Source organism: Mangifera indica, chromosome 5 (genome assembly GCF_011075055.1).
Source record: "Mangifera indica cultivar Alphonso chromosome 5, CATAS_Mindica_2.1, whole genome shotgun sequence".
Classification (NCBI taxonomy): Eukaryota; Viridiplantae; Streptophyta; class Magnoliopsida; order Sapindales; family Anacardiaceae; genus Mangifera; species Mangifera indica.
This window is the reverse complement of record NC_058141.1, coordinates 9,101,565-9,127,803: the sequence shown is the minus strand read 5'-3', so window position 1 is coordinate 9,127,803 and position 26,239 is coordinate 9,101,565. Positions and strand designations below refer to the sequence as shown.

General features: G+C 31.0%; 2 protein-coding genes and 1 long non-coding RNA gene across 3 annotated transcripts; all 3 read left to right on the top strand.

Annotated features, from left to right (window-relative positions):
• Positions 1–1,569: 1,569 nt before the first annotated feature.
• LOC123217535 lies at positions 1,570–2,604 on the top strand. The gene is made up of 2 exons (XM_044638611.1): positions 1,570–1,832; positions 1,965–2,604. The coding sequence occupies exons 1-2, from the start codon at positions 1,673–1,675 to the stop codon at positions 2,420–2,422; spliced, it is 618 nt and encodes a 205-aa protein (XP_044494546.1). The 5' UTR covers positions 1,570–1,672; the 3' UTR covers positions 2,423–2,604.
• A 30-nt stretch (positions 2,605–2,634) lies between these two features.
• Positions 2,635–4,248, top strand: LOC123217536. Its single transcript, XR_006502496.1, has 2 exons — positions 2,635–2,871; positions 2,972–4,248. It is a non-coding gene; the product is annotated as an uncharacterized LOC123217536 (long non-coding RNA).
• Positions 4,249–10,117: 5,869 nt separating this feature from the next.
• Positions 10,118–13,951, top strand: LOC123215691 (protein MAK16 homolog A-like). The gene is made up of 9 exons (XM_044635895.1): positions 10,118–10,442; positions 10,542–10,651; positions 10,882–11,000; positions 11,095–11,192; positions 11,370–11,457; positions 11,547–11,678; positions 11,826–11,937; positions 12,777–12,916; positions 13,672–13,951. The coding sequence occupies exons 1-9, from the start codon at positions 10,381–10,383 to the stop codon at positions 13,714–13,716; spliced, it is 906 nt and encodes a 301-aa protein (XP_044491830.1). The 5' UTR covers positions 10,118–10,380; the 3' UTR covers positions 13,717–13,951.
• Positions 13,952–26,239: the final 12,288 nt, after the last annotated feature.

The following is a 26,239-nucleotide window of genomic DNA, read 5'->3' as shown; positions in this document are numbered from 1 at the left end:
AAGAGAAGAGGGGAGGGGAGATGTATTTTTTGAACTTGTTAAAATATGTTAAAATAGAAACCAATACTGAAAAAATTGGAAACACGAGCCCTTTTGAAAACTTGGATATTATTCTTCCTCAATGAAACAACACCCGCAGCACCACGCAATTGCCCCAGCATCTGAATATTCGTGAGGAGTGGATCCCATCCCATCTCTTTTTGGTTACGCTTTTCAACTCATTTTGTCAGATTTCTGGTTTTCCTTACATGCTGCCCAGAGTTTTGATTGGCTATTTTTTACCGACCACAATTGAAAATCGGTTATACCTAGTTTAATTTAGATAATATTTTATTATTAAAATAAAAAATTTATTATAAAAATAAATTATTTTAAAAAATTATTAAATATAAATAATTATTATGTTTAATAAAATTTTATAGGTATAAATAATTATTATGTTAGATTAAAGATAATAAAAGAATATTAATAAATTATTTTACTTAAATATATTTAAATATAATTATTTTTAAATATTTTTAAATTATTTATTATATTAATTACTAATAAATTTATTTTTATTTAAAAAAATTAATAATATAATAATATAATTATAATAAAATTGATAATATTTTAATAATTTTTTAATATTTAAAATAAAAATAATAATTAGATTACTATTTATATTATCTATCATATCAATATTAATAATAAAAAAATATCATAATTTTTTATTATTAATAAATTAAATAAAGTATTATTAATAATAAAAAATAAATTATTAAAATATTCATAAAATTTTTAGAACTATACGACCCTTTCCTTATAATAAATTCCTTGTAAATTAAATTTACGTGGACTTGAAACTCATTTTCTTTTATTTTTTTATTCTGCAGAATTATTTGATAAATTTTTAAAATACTGGACGGAGATATCATCATAATATCTTATTGAAGATCTACTGTCAAACACAGTGAATGACGACGGCCTGTATTCCAACTGTCCCAACTTGTGTAGCTTCTGAAGAGAGAAGACTGGAATTTTGAAAGAAAAAAGGTAATTATACATTGCCTTTGACCCAGCACTTTTTCTCTTTTCAACCTACCAGCCTGTCCGGTCCATCCTTTAGCTGGCCTAACCCTTTTTTTTTTTTTAAAAAAAAGATAATTTTTTATTCAAACTTTAGTTAAATCTTAAAAATATATTATAATAAATAAAAAATTTAAATACTCATTTATAATTTAATAATTTTTAAAAATTTTAATTAGAGACAATGATAAAATTTTTATTTTATCTTTTAAATTTTAAAATTTAATATTATTTTTTCTTTAGTTTAAAAAATTAATAATTTTTTTTACAATTAAACTCTAACAAATTCATTATTTTCTCATTTTAGGTTTTAACACGGGTGATTTAGGGAATTCAATCGATGATTGAGATTATGCTAAAATGTAGATGGAAAATAGTTTCCCTTTTTCTTTCTGATAGAATAAAAATAAATTAAAGGCAATGAATAATTAGGTAAATTACCAAGGGACTGGGGCAGTGTGTAACGTAAGCTTTAAAAAAACTCTCTATAAATAACGCACCAAGAGTTCCAAACGTAGGCTTGAAGAAGCCACTTCCCAACAATCTTCTAAGCTTTTCCTTTTCCAATTCCCTCTCTTTCCTTCTTCAAATACAACACTAAGCTATGGTCGGATCTTCACTCGACACCGTCAAACCTTCCACCACCATCAAGTTCCTCTGCAGTTACGGGGGCAAGATTCTCCCCCGTTATCCCGATGGTAAACTCCGTTATCTAGGTGGCGAAACCCGTGTACTTGCTGTTGACCGCTCTATCTCTTTCGCCGGTTAGTTTTTATTTCTTTTAAGGCTAATTCTTGATATTTTACGTTGATTCTACGTATTGCGTAAGTTTAAGAGAGTGGTGTGCATATATACCTAGTTTGATATAGGGTGAAATTATGGCATGTGATTTACAGAGTTGATGTTGAAGCTTGGAGAGATGTGTCGAACATCAGTGAGTCTTCGCTGTCAATTGCCGACGGAAGATTTAGACGCTCTGGTTTCCATCACCTCTGATGAGGATCTGGCCAATCTTGTAGAGGAGTTCGATCGGGTTGCGTCACCTCCAGATTCTTTAAAGATCAGAGCCTTTCTTTCGCTGCCAAAATCATCCAAAAAAATCTCATCAACTTCACCTCCATCATCATCTTCCTCATCGCCAAAATCATCTTCTATTTACACAGCTTCAACTTCTACCACCACCAGGTTTACCGCTAAACACAATTGCCACCGTCATATACCGGCTCCGGTAGCTTTTCCTCTCTGCATGGAAAAATCTGCCGCAAAGAGCACTACTCCTCGTCATGCTTATAATTGTGCTCACGGAAACCCTAGCCAGATCTACCTCATTCATAACGGGAACTACTGGCAATAATACTTTGGAACTGAACAGGAAATATGAACCGTGAAGGACATTAATATTTTAAAAGGAAAAATATGCAAGGAAGTTGAAAGATATATATATTATATCATATATGTAATGGCATGGGACTGTAAATCGTTAAGGATTGGTTTCTTTTGATGCGTGGCCATTAATGAATTTTCAGTCCAATTTCATTTTGGATCCAGAATTATGTGATGGTGAGTTGTTTTTTTTGTTTTGGATGTATGTTCATTAATTAACTCCATTATTGAGCAGCTTTCATCATCATTCTGTTCACCGTTAGGATTCGTCAATGGCGGTCGTTCTTGTTCAGTGTGGTCCTGTAGTGTCAGATTGTGCTTTAGCTTATGTGCCAAGTTGTGTTCCTTATCTCTCTGGTTCCACAGTGGCGTAACACATATGCTTAATCTTGTCCATCATGGTTTTGATGCATTTGCGTGGTCTGTTCAGCCATTATCATTTTCTGCCTCTGTCACGCTTTGTCCATGTCCCATATCCCTTTTATCATTTCCACTTATTGTTTAATATTGTGATTTGCAGGGTAAGGAAATGAAACTGATTGCAGAGGAGCAAGCTTGCGACTGATGGCCAAAGAATTTTAAGGACAGATGAGTTCTTTCTTCTTTACTCTGTTACCTTTTCTTAAATCTAATTGATTTTGAAAATTTTGATGAGGAATTAATATTGGGGAGATTATATTCGGTGTTTCCTTGTTTCTCTGTTTCTTCGAAGTATGGGGCCATGACTGATGAGTGGTTTTCATTTTGACCAGATTGTAAGTAGGTAATGAAAATGGGCAAAGCAGTGGTAGCTAATTTGGGTTCAAATCAAAGCAAATAATTACAAAAACAGAACAGTGGGAGCCTGGGAGATAATAAGGAACCATGACCATTCCATGCATGTATGTATTTGGGACGTTTCATTGATCTCAATCTGATTCCCATCCACGTGGACTTGAAGCTCAACTTAACCATAGAAAGGGTCTACCCATGGCCCATGACAGCTGGAGTGTAAAGGTCCTGCACCCCATAATAATAAAATCAAACATTATAAATAAATAAATAAAAGTAAGAAGGAAGAAGAACTAAAGTATGAATTTTAAAATTAAAAGTAAAAGGAACTCCACTCGGGTAGCATTCAAGATTTCCTTGGACGTCTGAGATGGTTTAAGGTTGTCCTACTACCCCACCATGTGCCATATTTTTGTCCCCATTAGAGCTTTTTTATTTTGACAGGCCGCTCCAGAAGAGCATCAGAATCTAGTGCAATGTCATATATTTATTATTTTATATAATTAGATATATAAATAATTTATTATTATATAATTATGTATTATTTATTTTTAATTTAAAATTATTTAATTATATAATGATATATTTAATTATAAATTCAAAAATATATAAACATAAATTTATTTAAAATTAAAATAGTGGATGGATTGTACACGGGCTGCGGAAGACACTTTGAAGAGGACTCCTGAAACTGCCACCAACTGGTTTAGAGCGTTCATTAAACCAAGAATCATGACGCAGAGGTCCAAAGGAATTAACGAGAAAATTAAAGTAAATCATCAAATAGTTCAAGAGCTGTGGAGTTGGGGGGGTGAGTGGGTACTTGGAATTTTGCTTTCATAAAAGGGAGATATTGTAAATTTCTTAACCACTCAAATCTGGCGGTGAGTTGATTGATTACATAAGACTAAATAATGTGATGATTTTAGATTATTTTTCTATTATCATTATTATTATTATACTGATAAGATTAGGTTGCGAGAATACGCACAAAATGAATGAGATTTTTCTATTATTATTATTATTTATGTGGGTGTGAGTGGCTCGATATGGATAATCTCCAAAAAAGAAACGTTTCCCTAGATTATAGGATAAAATTTTCCTAGTTTACTAATATATACTATTATATCCATATCTTTTTATTCCATAAATATTGATCTTTTTTATAAATATTATATTATATTTTCAAGTAAAATTATGAAAGCAAATATATTTTTACATCTAATCATATCGTAAAAAATAAAGTAGTGCTTCACCTATTTGACTTGCTTCTGTACCGGGATTTAATTCCTTGCACTCAACAAACCCATGGAAAAGAGAGAGAGAGAGAGAGAGACAGGGGATGGGGGGAGGGAGGGAGGGGTTGATGATGTTAGGCAGAGGGCTTGTCCAGCATCCACCTAACAACATAAATAAGGGCAATGGTTTATTTTTCACCCAAATTTTTACTTAATCTTAAAAATACATATGTGATAGATAAAAATTAAAATATTCATCTATATTTAAATTACTATTAAATTTATCATTAAATATAAGCATAACACTATTATTAAATATATAATTTTATCTTTTTTTTTTTAAGTTTTAAAAATTAATATTCTACCTTATGTTTGAACTTTAAAAAGTGATTTTCCCCTCAAATTCTCAAGTTTTTTTTTCACCTCTCTTGGACCGGTGTATTTATCTTTCACTGGATAACAAATGCTGTCTAGATCTAGACAATGGTCGTTGTTTAAAAGTCATCTTTTGGACAACTCTGTCTTATTTTTTTACCGTTGGTCTATTGTTAGTCAGAGAAAATGATCGATTCAAGTTTGGTATTGTAAAGGGAAAAAAGTGAATTTTTTAAAACTTAATCTTAGAGAAGATATTAGTTTTTCAAACCAAAGAGGCAAAAAAATGAAATATAATTTTAATTATTTTAATATTACTGGTAAAATAATAATTTTAGCTCTTAATCCTAACAAAAAATTTGAAACTGTGTTCTAATAGACTAAAATTTGGATAAGTATTTAAGTTTTTTATCTGTCACAAGTATATATTTGTTATTTTATCAAAACTTGAGTGAGAAATAGTCCTTTGGCCTATAAATAATTGATATTAGGCAGAGGGCATGTCTAGCAACTACCGAGATCAACTACTCTTACTTAAGTTTTGATGACCAGCGTAAAGGCATGTGGTGTGCTTCAATGAAAGACATACTTGAAAAGAAGCCATTCACATCTCCTTTAAACATTAATTCAGAAATGCGGACTAGTCTTCAGAGCTCAAATTCATCTTGTTACTGTATCATTCAAATGGCTGTAAATTAACCACATGAATTACACATTATATGGTTTATATTTATTTATGAAAGATGATTTCCCCCCAGCCTTCTACTGGACGGCAAGATAGAGACTTAGAAAAATGATTAAAAAATATATAATAATTTATTCATATTTTTTAATTTCTATTTTAATTTTTAATCGTATACCCTAGTTATAAATCTTCTAAATCATTGAAACATTTTTTTTTTTAATTTGATGAAATATAGTATTAAAACTTTTGAGAATAAGCATACAGCGGGATGAATCTGAATCTTAAAAAAGAAAATAAATTAAAAATTTGTAAATGTAAAATTGCGGATAATAATGGAAACTTAATTATAAAATTGGGTTTGAAATTGGGGAGAAATAGGTAAAGAGGTAGAAACAAAAATTTTCATTGAATAGGGTTGTTTCTGGTATTAAATGGAGTTGTAACAGACCATTTTTTCAAAATATATTAGAGAGAGCTTTAGCAAATTACGATACTATCCATTTGACGGGACTAAAAAATCAATTCTCGTTTAGTATTTCTAAAAATTATCGAAATTTTATGATAGGCAAAAGACTTATTCTGACCTAAGGTATGGTAAAAACTCAAAATAATTTTTGTTAATTTTTAAAAAACTTAAATAATTATTTATCTATTAATTTTAACCATTACAGTTAAGGGTAAAATCATTATTTAGAGATTTTTATTTAAATAAAAAATTGATTTTTAACTCTTTAATTTAAAAAACTAATTATTTTCTCTCTCATTTATTTAAACAAATAAAAATTAATTTTTTTCCATTTAGTTTTAAAAACTAACTATTTTCCCCTTAACTTAATTTTAAAAAATTAATCTTTCATCCTCACTATATATACTTTTAAGGTTTTAAATTTTAGAATGAACAATCACCCTCCTCAAACTTTAAAACATTGTATTTACACCCAAAAAACTTCATTTTATCTTTTTGGTGACCATTCTTTTGTATGTTCTTCTCTGACAACATCTCTCCTCCTTTCTTGATAGTTTTCCAACATGGACACCACAGAAGATCTGGTGGATTTTTCTGCATAGATCTATGTAAAAATCGTCTCATAGATCTATGTGACGATTTGTGTGTTGGTAACACACAAATATCGTCTCATAGATCTATGTGACGATTTGTGTGTTGGTAACACACAAATCTATCAAATAGTGTCGCACATATGTGGTGTCGTCCATGCGATGCCATCCAATTGATTTGTGCGTCGTCGATGCATAAATCGTCTCATGGATCTGTGTGATTTTTATATAGATCTAAGTAAGAAATCCCAACCATTTTGGTAGTTTTTGCACTAAAAAACTACCATGGAGGGAGGAGAGATATCGTCAGAGAGGAACGTTAGGAAGAACAACTGCCAGAAAAATGAAATGAAGTTTTTAGGAGTGTAAATACAATGTTTCAAAGTTTGAGTTAAGAGAAAATGATTAGTTTTTAAAACTAAAGAGAAAAAAAAGAATAACTTTTCTTTGTTTAAATACAAATTTTTAATAACAATTTTATCCTCAATTGTAACAGCTAAAACTAATGAATAAGTAAATATTTATGTTTTTGAAAGTTAATAAGGTCACTTTGAATTTTTACTATACCTGAGATGGGAATGAGTCATTCGGCCTTTTTTAATATTCAAAGTCACAAATGACGTAGCTAGGAAATGCCTTGAGGAGGGGCCTATCTTGAACCAAATTAAACAAGATTAATTTACTAATAAATTAAAGAAACTTATGAGTCTTCTCCTTAAAATAATTTATAATCATATTTGCCTTGTTCTAATATGGTAAAAGAGTTGTACAATAATTTAATATCTATATATTTTTTAGCATGCGTTTTTATATTGAGCAATGCTATGTGTACCTATTTTTGATACATAATTCATGTACACAATGATGTGTCATCATGTAATTAGGTGATTTTAAAAAATGTGTCATCATATGATAAAGAAACATCTAATTACATAATAATACCTCATATATGTATATAAATTGTGTACCAAAAATGGATACACATAGTTTTATTGTTTTATATTAGTTATGACTTTTAAGTTATTTTATATATATATATATATATAAAACACAAATTTAAGTAAAAAAGATTGTTAAATCCATGCAAGAAGATCTATACTTGATTTCTATTATTCCAGTTGGATGAATGATTGTATTGTTAGGAATATATAAAAGAATTCATAATTATGACGGAGGGAATTCATAAAAGAATTCAAAATTTCTAACATCAACTCCCAATTTTAACCCTAAACATCACTATGAAATTTTTGACCCCTTAACTTTTAATAATAATGAAAAATTTCTAACATCAACTCCCAATTTTAACCCTAAACATCACTATAAATTTTTTGACCCCTTAACTTTTAATTCTTCACATGTACTCCCAATTCTTACCTTATAGCATCTCATAGAAAATATTTATATAATTATCCAACTTTTTTTTTTAAGAAAAACCTCCTTGTTTCAAGTTTGATATTCGCATTAAACTTATTTGAAGTTTAATATCAACCCTAAACTTCGTTTTTCTACTAAATTATTGATTTAATCAACTCTAAACTTGTTTAATTTACTCAAATCACACTTCAAACTCTATTTATCATAAACAAATTATAATTTTAATCAACTAAACAACCCCAAGATTAGTAAATTTTAATTGAAAACCATAAAACACAACTCTCAAACATAAACCCACAATAATCAAGATCAACACAAGCATATACATGATTAAAATGTAATATTATTGCGCAAAATGAAACCTTATCTTTCCCCCCATTTCTTTGCTTATATCTAATTGAAAACTACAGGAAGAAGCTTGATGTTGATGATAAAAGATAATGGTTGCGACAAACTTTAAAATGACAAAAAAGTCTCAAAAATCACGTTTTGAGGCTTGGATAGTGAATACGAGTGAGATTTTGGATGAAAAAATGGTTAGAAATTTAAAAATGGGTGTCAAATGACTAAGAACTCTGTTTATGGAGAGAGGCAGTCTCGTTAGTTTGCAATGTGTTAATCATACCGGTTAGTCCTTCAAGAAATGATCATTTGATATGGCACTCAAAAATTTGATAATTTTAATTAATAACCCATGAAATAGAAAGTAAAAGATGTGAGCTTATAATATGCCAAATATTTGGACTCAAATAAGTTTTTGAAAATCGATAATAATTTTAATTAATACCAAAAATTGATGTAAATGTATCATTTGAATCGATAATAATTTTATCGACAGATCAAAGATATAAATGTTATTTCAGTATTTTGTATGGATAAAGGTAAGTTTTAACGGTGTATTTAGTATTAATACTAAACAAATGAAACGGAGCTTGATGTGTATGGGTATTGAGTAGGGATGGCAATGGGGAGGGGTGGGGAGGGGATATCAGTCTCCGTCCTCGTCCCCGTAGGGGATATCAATCCCCATCCTCACCCCGTCCCCGTTGCGGGGATAAAAAATAATCCCCGTCCCTTCCCTGCGAAGGAAAATTCTCTCCCCGTCCCCGCGGGGAAAAATCCCCTCTCTATCCCCGCCCCGCCCCGCCCCGTCCCCGTGGGGAAAAATCCCCTCCCCATCCCCGCCCCGTCCCCGCGGGGAAAAATCCCCTCCCCATACCCATAAATATAAATTTTAATTCTCTTATATATTTTAATAAATAAAATAAATCATATTTTCCCAAAATATCACTTGCTACAAGAGCTACAAAATATTCTTTGTTATTTTAGTTCAAATATAAAGTTTTCATAAAATCTAACAATATGCAATAATCAATCTCTTCATTAGTAGCTCTTCATGTATGTGATTTAGGGTAATTTTATAATAACATTAAATTTAACACTTTTTATTCACTTCAATTGATTTTATCAAGTTTATAATTTATTATTTTTTGTGTGTAAAACCTGGTGGATTGACTAACTAAGTTTTGAAGTTGAAATAAAATTAATTTGGTACATATACATTTTATGATAATGAGATTCTGGGGTTTTTTTAATATATTAGATTAATAGTTTAGAAATTAGTAAAAACTAATAATTGATAATTCAAAAATTAGTAAAATTAAAGTTATAGTTTTAATAAATCATAATGTAAAAATTTCTAAAACTTAATAGTTTAGAAATTATTATATTAACATATTAGATTTAGGGGGTGGGGTGGGGAGGGGATGGGGAGGGGCGGGGAAGGGCGGGGCGGGGACACATGTATCCCCGTCCCTGACCCGTCTCCAATTACGGGGATTTTTTTCGTCTCCATCCCCACCCCTTTTTCCGTTTTTATCGAGAAATCTCCTCTTCGTTAGGGTCGAGAAGGTCAGGACCCCTAAAGTCGGATCCAAATTACCATCTCTAGTATTGAGTAATAAGCAATATCTATTTAAAATAAATTAAATCATATATATAATTAATAAATATAATTTTATGAATAAATAATAACGTATTCTTATTATAATTTAAAAATTATTCTCATTTACTGTAGAGGTAGCATTACTTTAGCCAAAATTAAGAGTTCCCGAGTCCCGACAAATGAATGGGCCGTTTCATTGTATTAAAACGACGCTGTATCAATCACCTTCAAAAGCCACCGTCCGCTACCCTAGATATATACCAGAACGGCAAACCTCCAACCAACCCTGAAAACCTGACAAAATAAACTAGAAAGTGGCCACTGAGGCGGCAAAATACAGTTAAAACCGGCTTCTAAGTTGTAGAAGTGCCTCTCTTTTCTGATTTGTAACCCTTCGTGTTCTTGTGTATCGTAAATTTTTGTAAATCTTGAACCTAAAACTCTCTATTATTTGTACATCCCACCTAAATAAAGAAAAAGTAAAGATGCAGCATGATGAGGTTATATGGCAGGTTATCAGGCACAATCATTGCAGTTTCATGGCCAAGTGAGTCTTCTGCTTGACCTTCTCTTTCTTCACATTCATTCAAATTTTGTTAATTTAAGTTTTTATTGGGTTTTTATTTGAATTTTGATTGGTTTGTAGAATCGAGACGGGGAAGTTCTGTAGAAACCCGTATAACGTAACCGGTATTTGTAACCGAAGCTCATGCCCGCTCGCTAACAGTCGATACGCCACAATTCGTGACCACGATGGTACCTTCTTTGGGTTGTGAAAATTTTATTTGTGTATTTTCAGTTTAAATCTCCACATTTATCACTTCTCTGTGGTTTCTTTTGGATAACTATGCTAGTATAGTATGTAACTTTATAGTGACCTTGATTTATCTTGCGCTTCCTGCCACTACTCTTTATCTTTTGAGTCAAATAATGTGCTGTCTTGTGCATTGATGAAACTATTCGTATCTTTATTTGGTGTGCTGCAGGTGTTTTCTATTTATATATGAAAACTATAGAAAGGGCTCACCAACCAAATCAATTGTGGGAAAGAGTTAAGTTGCCAAGGAATTATGAGAAGGCACTTGAAATAATTGACAAACATCTGGTATGACATGTTTTTGGTTTGTCTTCAATAATTCTACTTGTAGGATGTTATAAGTGAATAGTCTGAGTTTCAATTTGCTTTCTCAAATTGACAGATGTATTGGCCCAAGTTTTTGGTACACAAAACAAAGCAAAGGTTGACTAAAATGACTCAGATGCGGATTCGCATGAGAAAGCTTGCTTTGAAGACAAGGTTCACAACTTTTGCGTGCTTTCAACTTCTGCCAGTTTTAGTTTTTTACTTATATGGGGAAATAGTATCTACTATATAGCTGTTTAAATCACCTATAATGTTGTAGTCAAGTTTGAGCTGAATAATATATGTTGCAACTTTTATTGGTATTTTATACTCCTTAGTTTACGCTTTTAGGGAGAAGATTATGACAACACCAAGGAAGGAGAAGAAAAGAGAGGCTAGAAGAGAGGAAAAAGCCGAAAAGGCAGCTGTTTTGGATAAGGTTATTTTCTTAGTCATGCTACTGAAATTCATGAACTACATTTTCTCCATAGCTCTTAGCATCACCTTTTTATTGATTTTCTTCTGCAGAGTATTGAAAAAGAATTGCTGGAGCGCCTGAAAAAAGGGGTTTATGGTGACATATATAATTATCCTGCTGACAAATATAATGAGATCCTTGATAAGGAACAGCTAGCTGCTAGGGATTTGGAAGATGATGAGGTAGTTCTACAAGAATGTCATCTGACTTACTGGCGATTTTTCATTTTTTTATTTTTTGGATAAAATGTATCTTTATCAAGGTTAATTTTTTTTTAAAGAAGTACCATTCTTTATCACTGAAGTTCCTTTGTTTGTAACTGAAACTAGGAGGAAGCTGAAATAGAATATGTTGAAGGGTATGATGATCTTGAAGAGGAGGAGGATATGGAAGATTTTGGTGGTGTTGCCATTAATAAATTTCATACAGATGATGATGATGGTAAAATTGGATTTCAACGCTTTCCTTTTATTTCCTTATTTAATATGATGGTATGCATCCATCAACTTTACACAATATATACATACATTAGTTATTCACATGCATCTTGGTTGCTGATTAAAATCTTCATATAATTGGTTAATTTTAGTAATTCTCGTCTGCTAGGAATAGCTTTTATGTTATAAAATAGCAAGTTACACGTTACTATTAAATGTTTTTTGGCTGTCTTAAACATTTGATTGTTCACTCATCTACACTGCAGTGTATTTCCAATTCCCTTTTTGTTACTTATGACATTGTGTCTCTGTTTCCAGAATTTTTCTCTTTTCAGAGCATCTGAAACTCCAAGCTGAAGTGATATTTTATTCATCGATATAATTCAGGGAGGGATCCACTAAGGGGTTAGTGGGGTTTCATGCCCCCACTGACATTGGAAAATGTGTTAATCTCCTTACATTATGTATTTGTAACAAAAGTCTCCTTTCTTCCATAAAAGTAGTCTAAGGTCTTTGTGCCACCACTTTTTCCGTGTTTTGATTTTTTTCTTCAACCTCCAATGTATATTAAGTTTTGATTTCTATTTTCTTTCTTATTATTGAGAATACATTGCATTAATAAAACCACCACGGTTATCTTAGCTTTTGAAATTTTTTTCTATTTTGACTAAATTCTTCTTCTATAATATTAATTGGTACCCTGAGTTTCTATATGGTCATTTTTTTATCTATGTTTATCTATGATGTTTTGATATTTCATAAAATTTTTCCCCCCTCAGAACCAAAATCTTGTCTCCGTTACTGATATGATTGTGAACTTAATATTGGTGTAATGATATACAGTTGGAGTGGATGATGATGATGAGGGAAGGGTAGCAGTTGATCGCAAAAGATCAAGAAGAGAATCTAACTTGGCTTCGAGAAAGCTTGAGAAAGCTGAACCTGGTGCCAAACTGAAGAAGAAAGCAAGGGTACTTGTTGAGGTGAGGGTTTATCTCCACTTAGCTATGTTCTTTCCTCTTGCAGTCTTGCATCTTGAGGTTTAATGATTGATTTAGATACACCATCCTTTTTTCCAAGTGCTATAACCTAGTTCTTTTGAGATGTGATGAAGATCATAAACTGGTTTTAGTAATTATGCTTTCACTGAGGATGATAGTTTCATCTCTTAAAAGCACAGCAATTATCCTTGCATTTCAGAAGTATGATTTGATATATGTTACTGAAATCCGCTCAGCAAAGCATTATCCTAATTCCATAGAATTCTCCTAAAAGTTATCTTTCTTCCCGGGACCATGTTTAGGATCTTATGTTTTGTTAAATCATAGGTGATGTGATTTCATCTCTGTAGAACTTTTGTTCCTAATTCTTCTGCGTGTCAATGAGAAATAGTACTTGCTGCCACTTGGTACACATTGCTTGTTATGTGTCAAGATATATTTTCCACTTGATCGGGAATTATGTGGAAGTATTGCTAAAGAGTGCTGAATAGCACCATAGATTTGAAATTGATTAAAAGTAAATTGTTCCTGGTGAAATTGTGAACTTGTCTTGGTGGCATATATTCATGTTAGTATATGTTTTCAGACATCAATGCAAATGTCTCATAATTGTTATATTCAAACTGAAACAAAATTTTGAAGTGATTGTTATTGGCCATGGCACATTCTGTTTCTGCACGGTGAGTCAATATCAATACAGGTTGAGTGAATCTTGATAACTCATTAAATTTTCTCAGGTTGAGCAAGAAGATGCAGACGAGAGACAAAAAGCAGTCTACTGAGAGTTTCACTGTGTTCCTTTAATTTGATTTCCGAACGACTAGCAGTGGCAATTTTATAGTCATAAGATATAACTGCATAGATTGATAGTGAGAGGAAGCGCAATTGTGTTGAGTTGCGTTAGCCTGCCAAATTTTGACCCAGTTGCCTTATGTGTTTTCTTTTTCCAGTATCTGTATTGGATCTGAGTTGATGAAGTAAAATTTGTGATGGCACACACTGCATCATATGAATGTATTATAATTAGTTATATTTGTGGGTGAGAGGAAACTATCATGGACAATTATTTCCTTCCTGGTAGTTGATTTTAGATTTACCTTTGCCTAGCTGCTTTAGGTTGATGAATGAATGAAATATTTAATAGACCAAAAGTTTTAGTAGGCCAAAAGATTTGTTCCCGCCCAAGGTTTGGTTCATTTTCAAATTCTCACCCACAAAGTTTTAGAAACCCAAAAATTGATCCGTTATTTAATTTCTATTAAAATTCTCGATTAAAATTAAGGGTAAAATTGTTATTTAGTCAATATTATTAAAAAATATAAAAATTTATATTATTTTCCTCTTTTGGTTTTAAAAACTAATTATTAAGTTTTGAAAAATTACTATTTTTCCTTATAAGGTTTAAAATTTCTTTGGTAATTTTTTGACGAATGGTGATCGCTCTCTCTCTCTCCAATGTTTTCTCCCCTTTTGGTGCTCTCTCTCAATAGACAAATCTAGAGGAAACTTTTGTTTGGACGTTTAGACGAAGGTTTCGTCTGAATTTGTCCATCAGGAGAGAGCGTTGGAGGGAGAGAAAACATTAGAGAGGGAGAGACATCGTCGAAAGGGAGAGAGTGGTGGTCATTCGTCAAAAAATTGCCAGAGAAATTTGAAACCTTAGGTGGGAAATGGTAACTTTTTAAAACTTAATATTAGGGAAAAATTGTTAGTTTTTTAAACCAATGAAAAAAAAAATAATATAAACTTTTATATTTTTTAATATTACTGATTAAATGATAAATTTATTCTTAACTCTAATAGAGGATTTCAATAGAAGTTAGATGACTAGTGAATATTTGAGTTTTTAAAACTTTACAGGTATAAGTTTAAAAATTGACTAAAACTTGTGTGGGAATAAGTCTTCCGGCGTATTTAATACCAGAGATAAATGACTTTCATAAAATTTCCAATGTTGGGTGGGTTGTATTTATTTAGTTATTATGAATAGGCTAAAGGACTATTTCCCATCTAAGTTTAGGTGTGATTTCAAAGTCATATCCATGAGGTTTGAAAAACTCGAAATCTCACCTATTGCTCAATTGGAGTTAAAAATTTCAATTAAATACAAGGGTAAAATCGTCATTTTATTAATAATATTAAAAAAATATAAAATTTATTACATTTTTCTCTCCTAAGTTTTAAAAACTAACATTTCACGCTTCCAAAAGTTTTTAAACTTTGAAAAATCACATTCCTCCCCCCCCCCAAAACCTTTGAATTTTTTTCTTCCCCTTCGACCTCTTTCTTCGGTGATCTAGAAAGGACGACGATGAAGCTTATTCATCGATGAAGAGATCTGGATCTCTTCGTCGGCAAATAACTAAAAGATCTAGGCTAAGAGATTCCAGATCTCTTTGTTTCATTGATGAAGAGATCTAGATCTCTTCGTCGTCGAGGAGATCTGGAAGTTTCGTCATCTCTTTATCAACAAAGAGTCCAGATCTCTTCGCTCAAATCTCATCGATCTCTTCGTCTCCAATGAAGAGATCCGTTCCAAATTTGTCTACGTGAGTTGACCAAGGTTTAGGGTGGAGAGTGGAGGTCGTTAGCGCCGGAGATGGTGGCTGGAAAGGTGAAGAAAAAATTTGAGGGAAAAATGTGACTTTTCAAAGTTAGAAAACTTTAGTTAGATGTGAAGTTGTTAGTTTTTAAAACTTAGGGGGGAAACTTTAATAAATTTTATATTTTTTTAATATTATTAATAAAATAACGATTTTACCTTATGTTTTTAACTGAGAATTTTAATGACAATAATGTTATGGGTGGGACTTCGAGTTTTTCAAACCCCATAGGTATGACTTTGAGAATACACTTAAACTTGGTTGGGAAATAGTCCTTTGGCCCTTTGAATATGGTTGAATAGTTGGTTAAAGTTTGGTCCTCGAATTATTAAAGTTTAACTTTTTGAGAATAACTAAGATAAGAGCCATAAGCGTGCTGTCTGTTTTCCTGATTTTAAATAGACCAAAGGACTATTTCCCACCCAAAGTATGCTGTTTTCCTAAATTTTCTTCCTTTAACTTTAAAAATCCCAAATACCCACCCATGAGCAGTTAAAATTAACAGAACCTTAACCCCTTAAAATTTTATCTCTTTTTGTCCTCCTAAACTTTAAAAACTAAAAGTTTTCCCCCAATCTAAATTTTAAAAAAATGACAGTTTTCTCATAGGGTTTAGTTTCTAGATATCCGACATCCACACCTCCTTCGACATCGATTGGTCATCCAAATGGGTGGAGAGAGACCGTCGGAGGGAAAAGATACTTTGGAAGGAAGAGGCCGCCAACAACGATGTTGGAGATGACATCAAATATTTGGAAACTAAACCCTAGGGGGAAACTGTTATTTTTTAAAATAACGATTTTAGTTTGGGGGGGGGGGGGGGGGCGGGAAGAGATTATATTTTAGTTTATTTTTAATATTATAGATAAAATAACGATTTTACTTCTATTACCGTTAATTTTAACCAGTCATAAGTAGATATTTGAGATTTTTAAAGTTAAATGAGAGAAACTTGAGAAAATAACATACTTTGGGTGGGAAATAGTCCTTTGGCCTTTTTAATAGGCCAAAAAGTCTTATTCTCAATTTGCAACAGTTGAGGAAGTATTTAAAAAAATAAAAAACAAACCAGAAGGAAAAGATTAACTCAAGATAATTAAATTATACTTTGCAAATAATGGTCTAATCTTAGTGTCAAATTATAAAATACTAGTTTTTTTTTTTTTTTTAATATGAAGGCAAAATATGAGAAAATATCTAGGATTGAATAAAACTAACCATGTCACACAACCAATAAAGGATCAATAACTTTTGTAGTGATATGTTTTTAATAAAATTGTAAGTTCTCTAAATAACATTCATTTTTTACATGTTTTTGCTTCATTAGTTTAATACAAACATAAATATATATAAAATTTGATTAGTTATATAAATCTAGTTATTTAAAATTTGAAATTATATTGTGACCAATTTCAATGCACATGAAATACGGAGGAGGAAAAACTAAACGAGGATGAATGTGATTGGGTTAGCTTTTGTAAATTCACTCTTTTCAAGGAAGGAAAGATTATATCTAAGTGAAACTAACGAATATTCAATTGATTGTTGATAACAATGTTGAGTTTCATTAGTGTGTTTGACACTGTTTAACATATTTTGATGTTCATATTGAATATCTTAAAATGCAGAATAAAATGATAGAGATGAAAGAATAAAGTCTATTAAATAACAAACTATTAACTATAACTGAAATTTGTGATAAGTACTTGAAAATTATTAGGATTATATTAATTTAAGTGACTTTTACATAGTCTCTTTAAATTTAGACACTTGTAGATATTCACAAAAAATCTAAAGATAAATTTAAACAATAAGAGTAAAAATATAAAAAGAAATTATAGGAGAGAAATCTCAAATATAAACAAAAAGTAGATAAATTAACATTTCACTTGGAACGACAAAAAAGGATGTTTGAGTTGTGGTTTACCATTGAAAATCATTCACTTGCTCTTTTAAGATATAATTCATGAGCAATCTAGGTCTTTCTAACATTTTATTATGACTTTATTGTCTTACAAACTTTAAACAAATATATTTTACCTTTCTTTTTTATACATATAGCTAGCATGAGAGTTCTCCAGTATTGGTTAGATAGGTAAATCTGGGACATAATGACTAGACCCACAACTAGGGACAGATTCAAACCGAATTGAGCTCAGCTCAAGAAATGGTCAAGTGAGCTTGAGATAATAGTGGCTTAAACTCGAGCTCACGAGCTTGGCTTGAATAGGCTTAACGAGCCCGAGCTGAACCAAGATTGGCAAGCTTTAGGTTTACTGTTCAAAGCTCATGTGACTTGTTCCCTTCTTTTCAATAATCTGGAACAAAACTGAGCAATGATAACTCATCTAATAAACTACAAATGCATAAATATCGTTATTTCAATCAAAATTCATTAAACAACTGAAAAAACAACAAAAAAATAATAGAATTAAGATGAGCTATATGGGAAATTTATTGTTTGGTCTTCATTCTTTCTATCTGCAAATTAATTCAAAGCTTTTGGGCCCTGTAAGCCTTTTTGATCATTGAAGAGAAGAAGAAAAGTTCCAACAAGCACTAATGATTCAATGTTACAACTTTCTTTCAATTTCCAAAGTCATGTTTGTGTAAAGAATTAATTGTGAGTTTGGAGGCTCAGGGGTATATGACTAGGATATTCAAATTGATCAAGGAAAGTTACTTTTATTCAAATTGAATTTCATCTGACTATCCATTTGTAAATCCAGAATCAAGAAAAAGTTATGCTAGACTGTATTACCTTCCAAGTATATATTTAAAAGGAAATGTCGAAGCATCCCCAAAACTAACAGTTCTAGAAATGTTATGCTTTCAAAAGAAATGTGTAATACCCTCAGATATATTTCAGGGGCAATTATGTCTTTTGACCCTATTTTGAGATTTTTTCTATTTTAAATATATATATGTATGGGTGTGTTTATATATATATACATGTATAAATAACTATATATATATAAATACAAAAAAAAAAAAGAGATAAAGAGAAAAAGGGAGATAAAACTTAGATAAAGGGAGAGAAAAGTCAAAAAAGACATCTCATACCATTTTTCCATCATTTCTTCCGCCCTTCTAGAAAAATCAGCCTCTTCATGCTTGTTTTCTTCATTTTTTAGAAGGAACTTGGATGCTTGGAAGAGAAGAAAGAAAAGAAAAGAAAAGAAAAGAAAAGGAAGCACTTGGAAGCTTTGGTAACCAAAGATCTCCTTCCTTCTCCTTTTATCTATGTTTATATGCATGTTATGTGAATATGTTAGTGTGTTTTGGTATTGATTTAAAGTTATCTTGGTGATAAAGGAAGCAAAACAAAGAGAAGGAAGCCAACTTGTAAATATTTGACTTGAAACAAGGTAAGGGGTATCCTCCTTGATATGTTGTATGTTTTAGGCTTTTGGTTCCTTGGATCTATGTTATAAATGATGAATTTGAAGTTAAGGAATGTTGTTTTGCCATTTGAGATGTCTATGTGTGTTATTTTGTTCATGACAGAAAGTTGCATGATATTTACAGTTTTTGCCACTGAGTTCGTCCCATGTTTTGGCTGCCTTATCTGATGAATTATGAGTGCTATTATATCTTGTTGGAAAGCTCTTTGAATCCTATTTCCAATGATATATAGCTTGTATGAATTAGAGATCATTTGGACTGTTAAAGATTTGTATGAACCGAAAGGACTGGTTTACTAAATAAACAGAGGAGGCAGTTTTGTCACTGAGTTTATCTCACGTTTTGACTGCCTTATCTATGGAATTATGAGTGCTATTATATCTCGTTGGAAAGATCTTGGAATTATATTTTCAGTGATATATATCTTGCATGAATTGGGAATCATTTGAATTGTTAAATATTGCATGAACCATAAGGACTGCTTTACCAAATAAACAGAGGAGGCAGTTTTTGTCACTGAGTTTATCTCACGTTTTGACTGCCTTATCTATTGAATTATGAGTGCTATTATAGCTTGTTGGAAAGATCTTTGAATCCTCTTTTTAATGATATATAACTTGTATGAATTAGAAACCGTATGGGCTGTTACATTGTATGAAAAAGAAGGCTGCCCTGCTAAATGACTGTTCTGTGAACAATATTTCGTAGTTTTGGGCAGGAAAGAAAGAAAGAAAGAAAGAAAGAAAGAAAGAAGAAAGGAAAGGAAATAAAAGAAAGGAAAGGAAGGAAAGGAAAGAAAGGAGAGAAAAAAAAAGAAAAAAAGAAAAGAAGAAAAGAAAAAGAAAGAAAAACAAGAAAAAAAATTTGGGGCTCAAGATTTATGGGTCGTCCTAAGAGTAATGTCTGGTGAGTTATGAATAAATTTAAATTGAAGTAAAATTAGTAAGATATAAGACCCGCATGCATGTTATAAACTATGAAGGGACACTTTACACTACACCGCCCGTAGTAGGGCACGTCCGCAGTAGGACACGTTCGTAGTAGGACATAGACCTCTAGTAGGGTCCGCTCGTAGTAGAACATGCTTGTAGTAGAACTCAATTCAGATTCAAAAATAATGTAGTGAAAGAAAGAGAGCTTGAGCTTAGAAAAGTGCCAAATCCCTATAGTTAGCTTCCAAAAAGTATCAAATAGACACCAAGTAGGACAAAGTATGACCCAAATAGTAAAGAATGAACTAGATTACCCCCTCAATCTCTTATAGAGGTTAGGATGTGAGGTTGAGTCCCAAAAGTGAGTTAGAACAGGAAAATATATAGTTTACTTGATTCTTTCCCCTTACTGAGTGTTCTTATCACTCACTCCCTTTTCTTTCCTGATTGCAGGGACAAGTGATCGAGGTAGCTGCGAGGCAGGGTTAGGTCAGCGTAGGTAGATTCGGTTGGAGCAGGTTATCTCTGGTTTATATTACATGCATACAGTGGCATGTTCTTGTTGACTTTTGACTTTTTGAGATTATGGTACAGTTGCATATGATTACTCCCTGTTTTTAGATGCTTTTAGATGAGTTTTTTATATGAGTATATACATCTTTTGTTCGCTTCTAGATTTTCAGTTTTCTTGGAATATTTCCTTAACACTTTTAATGATGTATTTATTTTGAAGTATTTTTAAAAAGAAAAAAAAATATAGATGCTCCGAATATTAATTCGTAACATTTCTCCTTCGGTGGATAGTACTTCTAGAGAGGGATGTTACAAAATGTTGTAGCCAATAACAGTCCTAGAAAAAATTAAGAATCAAACACTATTAAATATTATAAAAACAAGAACATTTTCTTAAATATTAAAGATGTAGCTATTCATCAACAAATATATTTTACCTTTTATTCTATTTTCATTTGTCTAGCAAGATAAACTCAACAGTCTTAACTTCATCTTCCATCTTTATGAAATTAAGAAGAAATGAGAAATATTTTATCATACCGCTAACAATTTAATAAAAAATCAATATAAAAAGTATGTAGTTGTAGTAAATAATTGTCTACCTGATCTTGTTTGGGAATATTATAAAATGCTCTCATCCAATCAACTTCATATATAAGCATATTGACTGTTTTCGGTGATAGAAATGACCTGTACATGTCAATCACTCTACTACCAGCACTAATTACACTCTCGGAGGCTACTGTTGAAATAGGAATCGCCTAGATATCAGCCGCCAATCGTGAAAGTACTCTATATTTATATTGATTATCTCTTCACCAATAAAGTGCATTAAAGTCGCCTAAGTTGATATTATTAGGTATCTCAATACCACATTCTTCAAAATACGTTTTTAACTTAGATTTCACAATTTCTTCCGAATATGTTCTTTCTTTATGATCTTTCAAACACAGCCAACTAAATCCAGACTCATATTGTTTATTTTGAGAATATTGAGAATTGCAAGATTTGCCTACGAATTTCATAATATAAGCTAGGATATGGTATAAAGTTTCAATTAAGAACAATGATTTAATGTATCTGATGTATTTGATGGTGTTTGTTGAGTTATTGGTTGAGATTGTGGAGGTGCAAATGTAGTTGATGGATTGTCCGATGACATTATGTCAATGTATTCGCTGTACAACTTTTTTAAAGTTTGTTTGACATTTTTCATCTCTTCAGGGACATTTTTTTTCCCATATAGAATGGAAAATGCCAAAGTAATCATAAAAAACTTTATCATAAAATAATCACAAACCAAAATAATAAGTTAGAGACATTTTCGTTGTGTGTGTGTGTGTATGTGTATATATATATATATATATATATATATATATATATATATATATATATAATAAACACAATCAATTCCAAGTTTATTACCGAAGATTCATAATGCTAGCAATCGTCATAAAAAAATTCATCTCGCCCAAGTTCTTGTTAAAATTTTCAGATATTTTAGTCACCATCGTTGATATAACATAATCTTTATTGAATTCCTGCTCTTGAAGGATCTTTTTTATTCTAAACACTTTTATAAAATACCTATTTGTAGTTGTATATTGTGATCCAAAAATTAATTTGGTTATAATATCAAAAATTGCTAAAAACTCACAAACAACCTCTAATCTCTCTCACTCTTCCCTGGTTGGATAGTAAGTATAACTTGATTCAAGAAACATATAGTGAGGAAAAACCTCTCTAAACTGTAATGTTGTAGTTTGCATTTTATATGTACTATTCCAATAGGTAGGACAATGCAAAGCTAACTTCCTCTCTTTGATTCCACACTACATAACAATTTTCATAAATTTTTTTTATCTAGCCTCACTAGCTCTTATGAACTTTACACTCTCCCAAATATTGTCTATGATGGGTTTTATCACGGCCACCCTATCCTGGACTAACAAATTTACTATACGGGCAATGCACCTAACATGAAAAAGCTTTCCATCACTCAACAATGGTTTTTGCATTTGAAAATTTTCTTTCAATCTATTAACACAACAATACTTGCATACTACATATGTAGAATCTCCAATAGTAATAAACATCTCTTCTGAAAAACACTCCTAAATAGTTGATGTTTTCCTTCTCTTATTATATGGAATAATAGAAAGTGACACTTTTGTTGGTCATTCTGAATGTACAATTGCTTCATCTTCCTCAGCTAAAGATGAAGTATCAAAATCTTCTATTGTAGTCATATCAACATCCATATAATCTATTCCAACCCCTTGAGTAGGTATAGGTGTTTCAATTTGCACCGGCTTTCCTTTTGTAAATGTACGCATAAAAGGAACTATCATGCTAGCTGTAGATGCTAGTAATGAAGATCGACTTGCTCCAGATGGTTCTACTCTTTTTGATGTCATATTCTATATCACAATCAAAATTAGTCAGTTAGTTGTTATTGTAATTAAAAGCATGAAACAATAACAAAAATACAAGAGCTTCATATGACAAAATGCAATTAATAGACAATGTTTAACATTATTTTGACATACAATGACTAGTATTATTTGTTAATTTTGACATACATTTTGATAAAATATAATTAATAGACAATTAGTATTATTTTTTAAATTTATAATCGTAATTTTTACAGTATTATTTCTAAGTAAATATTAATATCTTTTATTGAGGTTATTCTTATGATGCTGAACATTATTCAATGATATTGGATTTTGGATCAATACCACAATGTGTTTAGTATTCACTGATAAAAATGATCTCCAAACTTGAACATGAATGCCTTATAATAAAAATTCATTAATCAAACACCAAAAATGCTGAAAATTTCACAATATCATTTCCTACTTATTTTCAAGATTCAGATATAAATTTCTATTTCCTACATCTAGATCTCTAGTCACACACAAACTGATATCATCTAGATTCCGACATTAGAATATTCATCAAGTTCAGTTAAGCCCTATGATACTTTTAGAATAATGATATCTGCACATACTCCATAAATAAGGGATGAAGGAAACCACATCTACCTGAGCTGCTGAGGTACTAATGGCCAATGATATCATCACAACGCTAATAATTATACATTTAAATACTTGAAGAGAAATGCCTATTGTTGAATATTCAAGAGAAATGTTTGTTGTTGATGAATATTCATCAGAATTAGGGATATACTAGATATAACAAACTTGGATATGTAACATAAATTCAACAAGCTGAAATTAAACACCAAAATTACAAGCTAAAATCAAATCAATAAAAGCTAACACAGGTTTTTGAGATTGGTTAATTCCAAAATTACAAACCCTAATTTCAAAATTAAGGTTTAATAAATTCTACTAACAAATAAACAAAAGGCAAGTAAACAAAATAACAAACAACAAACCTGTTAATTGTTTTGTCCTTGTGTTGTTGTCACCGAATGGTTGAATTCATCGCTATCAAATGCGAAAGCCAAAAGTAGAGATGATTCATGATTGGAGAACTAACGAAGTGCTTGACCTTGCACACTAGATGAAGTCGATTGGATTTTGACGTCGTCTATGGTCTAATAGAGATGCAGATTGATGAGGTTTTGTGAAAGCTTAAAGAAGAAAAGAATTGTAAAAGCTTTGGAAGAAGAAGACATGTGCGAAAGCTAAAGGGGACTAATAAGTTTGAAAGTTTTTTTACTATTGCTCATTGACTTTGACTAAAACTTATTAATAAAAAATTATTAATATAAGAAGAAGAAGTTCTTACGTCTCTGCAAAGATTTTAACAAATATTATTAATAAAAGCTAAGAAATGTCACTGTTTTTGGGTGAGCTGATATAGCTTGTGAGTTGAGCCTAGCAACTTAGTTTCAGGCTCGAGCTTGAGCTCGTTTATTTTTATACATAAAGCTCGACCTTATTCGTGGTGGCTCATTTCAGATTCATTCGAGTCGAGCTTGAGCTTGAGCTTGAACAAACTTGATTCGAATCTAGCCTTACCCACAACCACTACACTAAGTAAGTTTTCACAAGTATGACAAAAACTTAAACCTAGACATTCACCCTAAAAGTTCTAATACTTCACCAGTTTTGCTAACTTTTGGGGTCAATGAAATTAATATATGGAGACAACTAATATTTAGAGAATAAGTTACAAACCTTATTGAAGAATGATTAAAAAAAATTAAATGTTTTTAATTTATAGACTCAACATAACAAACTTTCTTAAAAGACATCCACTATTTACATAAATTTTTGCCATAACAGACACCTACTACTTGCATAAAATTTTACTAGAACAGAGTAAAATGCTCTCTTATTTGACACCTACTCTTGACTTGGCCAAATCCAAAATAATAGAAACAAAAGATTAACAGCAAGTAAGTTGCATAAATTTTTAAGGCTCCTCTTTAATGAATACTTATGATCAATAACTTTAAGAGCAGTTCTAAAATTTCCAAATTTAGGTTTTTTTAAAGCTTTTGTATATATATTTGCAATTTGATCACTAATAGAAATTGCTTTTAACTCAATTTCTTGGTTGAACACTTTCTTGATCTCAAACAAAGTGGTGATGAACTTCAATATGTTTTGTTTGCCCAGGAAAGATTGGATTTGAAACAAGTTTGATTGCACTTTCATTGTCATAATAAATTTGCACCACATAATCAACTTCATAGAAAATATCATTCATCAAACACTTTAACCAAATGCATTCTTGCGTAGCCATTATTGCTGACATGTATTCGACTTTAGTGTTAGACAAAACAACAATAGATTACTTCTTGTTGCACCATGAAATAACAATTGAACCAATACTGAATCAATAACTTGAAGTTGAACGACAACAAATTGCATCACTTGCCCAATTTGCATAAGTAAATCCTTTTAACAAGAAATTGTTTCCTTTCTTATACATAAGACCATGTGCAAAAGGACCTTTTAAAAAATGTAAGATTCTTCTTGCAACATCTAAATGAAGACTTCTTGGACTTTGTATAAACTGAAAGATATCACCAACTAAATATCCAATAACATCTACTGGAGTAGTTATATTGTGGCATAACCTTGAGTAGAAATCACTGCTTGATAAGATCTTGAAGATATCTTGGAGGGGAAAATTTTGTAAAGATAAGCTAAAGGCATAACGATTGGGTAGTTTATAAAATATTTCTAGAGTATTTGAAAACATATCAATAGAGTAATATGAAACACTTCATAATATATTGACCATACCGAAGACGCTAATTTCTAAAGAAAAGAATTTGAAATCATCATAACCGGAATAAAATTATTTATGACTGATAATTAAATTTACCGGGAAAGATAATAATTATACTAAATATTGAGAATTTCTCATTGAACAAATAAGTTTAATAATCTCCAATTAAATTCAAATGCTAAAATTTCAACTGAACCCAGTTTATAACCACTTCTAGGTATCTTTTGATAACACACTCACAACAATGAAAATTTTAAACGATTTCTATGTGTACTAAAATATTTTGAATTAAATCACATGATTATAGAGTATACTTTAGGAAATATCCTATATAAACCGAAGATATGATTGTTACCAACTTATATATTTATTTATTTATCTATTTTGAAACTTCTCACCAAACAATAACTTGAACTATTCGTCACTACTAGTATTCTTAAGAAAAATCTGTCATACCGGATGGACATCCCTACGCAGGTAGAGCATATGCTATAATCTTGTTTGAGCAAAACATTCAAATCTGTCACACTTAACATGAAATACTACTCAAGCAAAACAGTCAAATCTATCATATCTTATATCAAATATTGCTCAGATAGAACATTTGAATCTATCATATCTAATATAAGATATTGCCC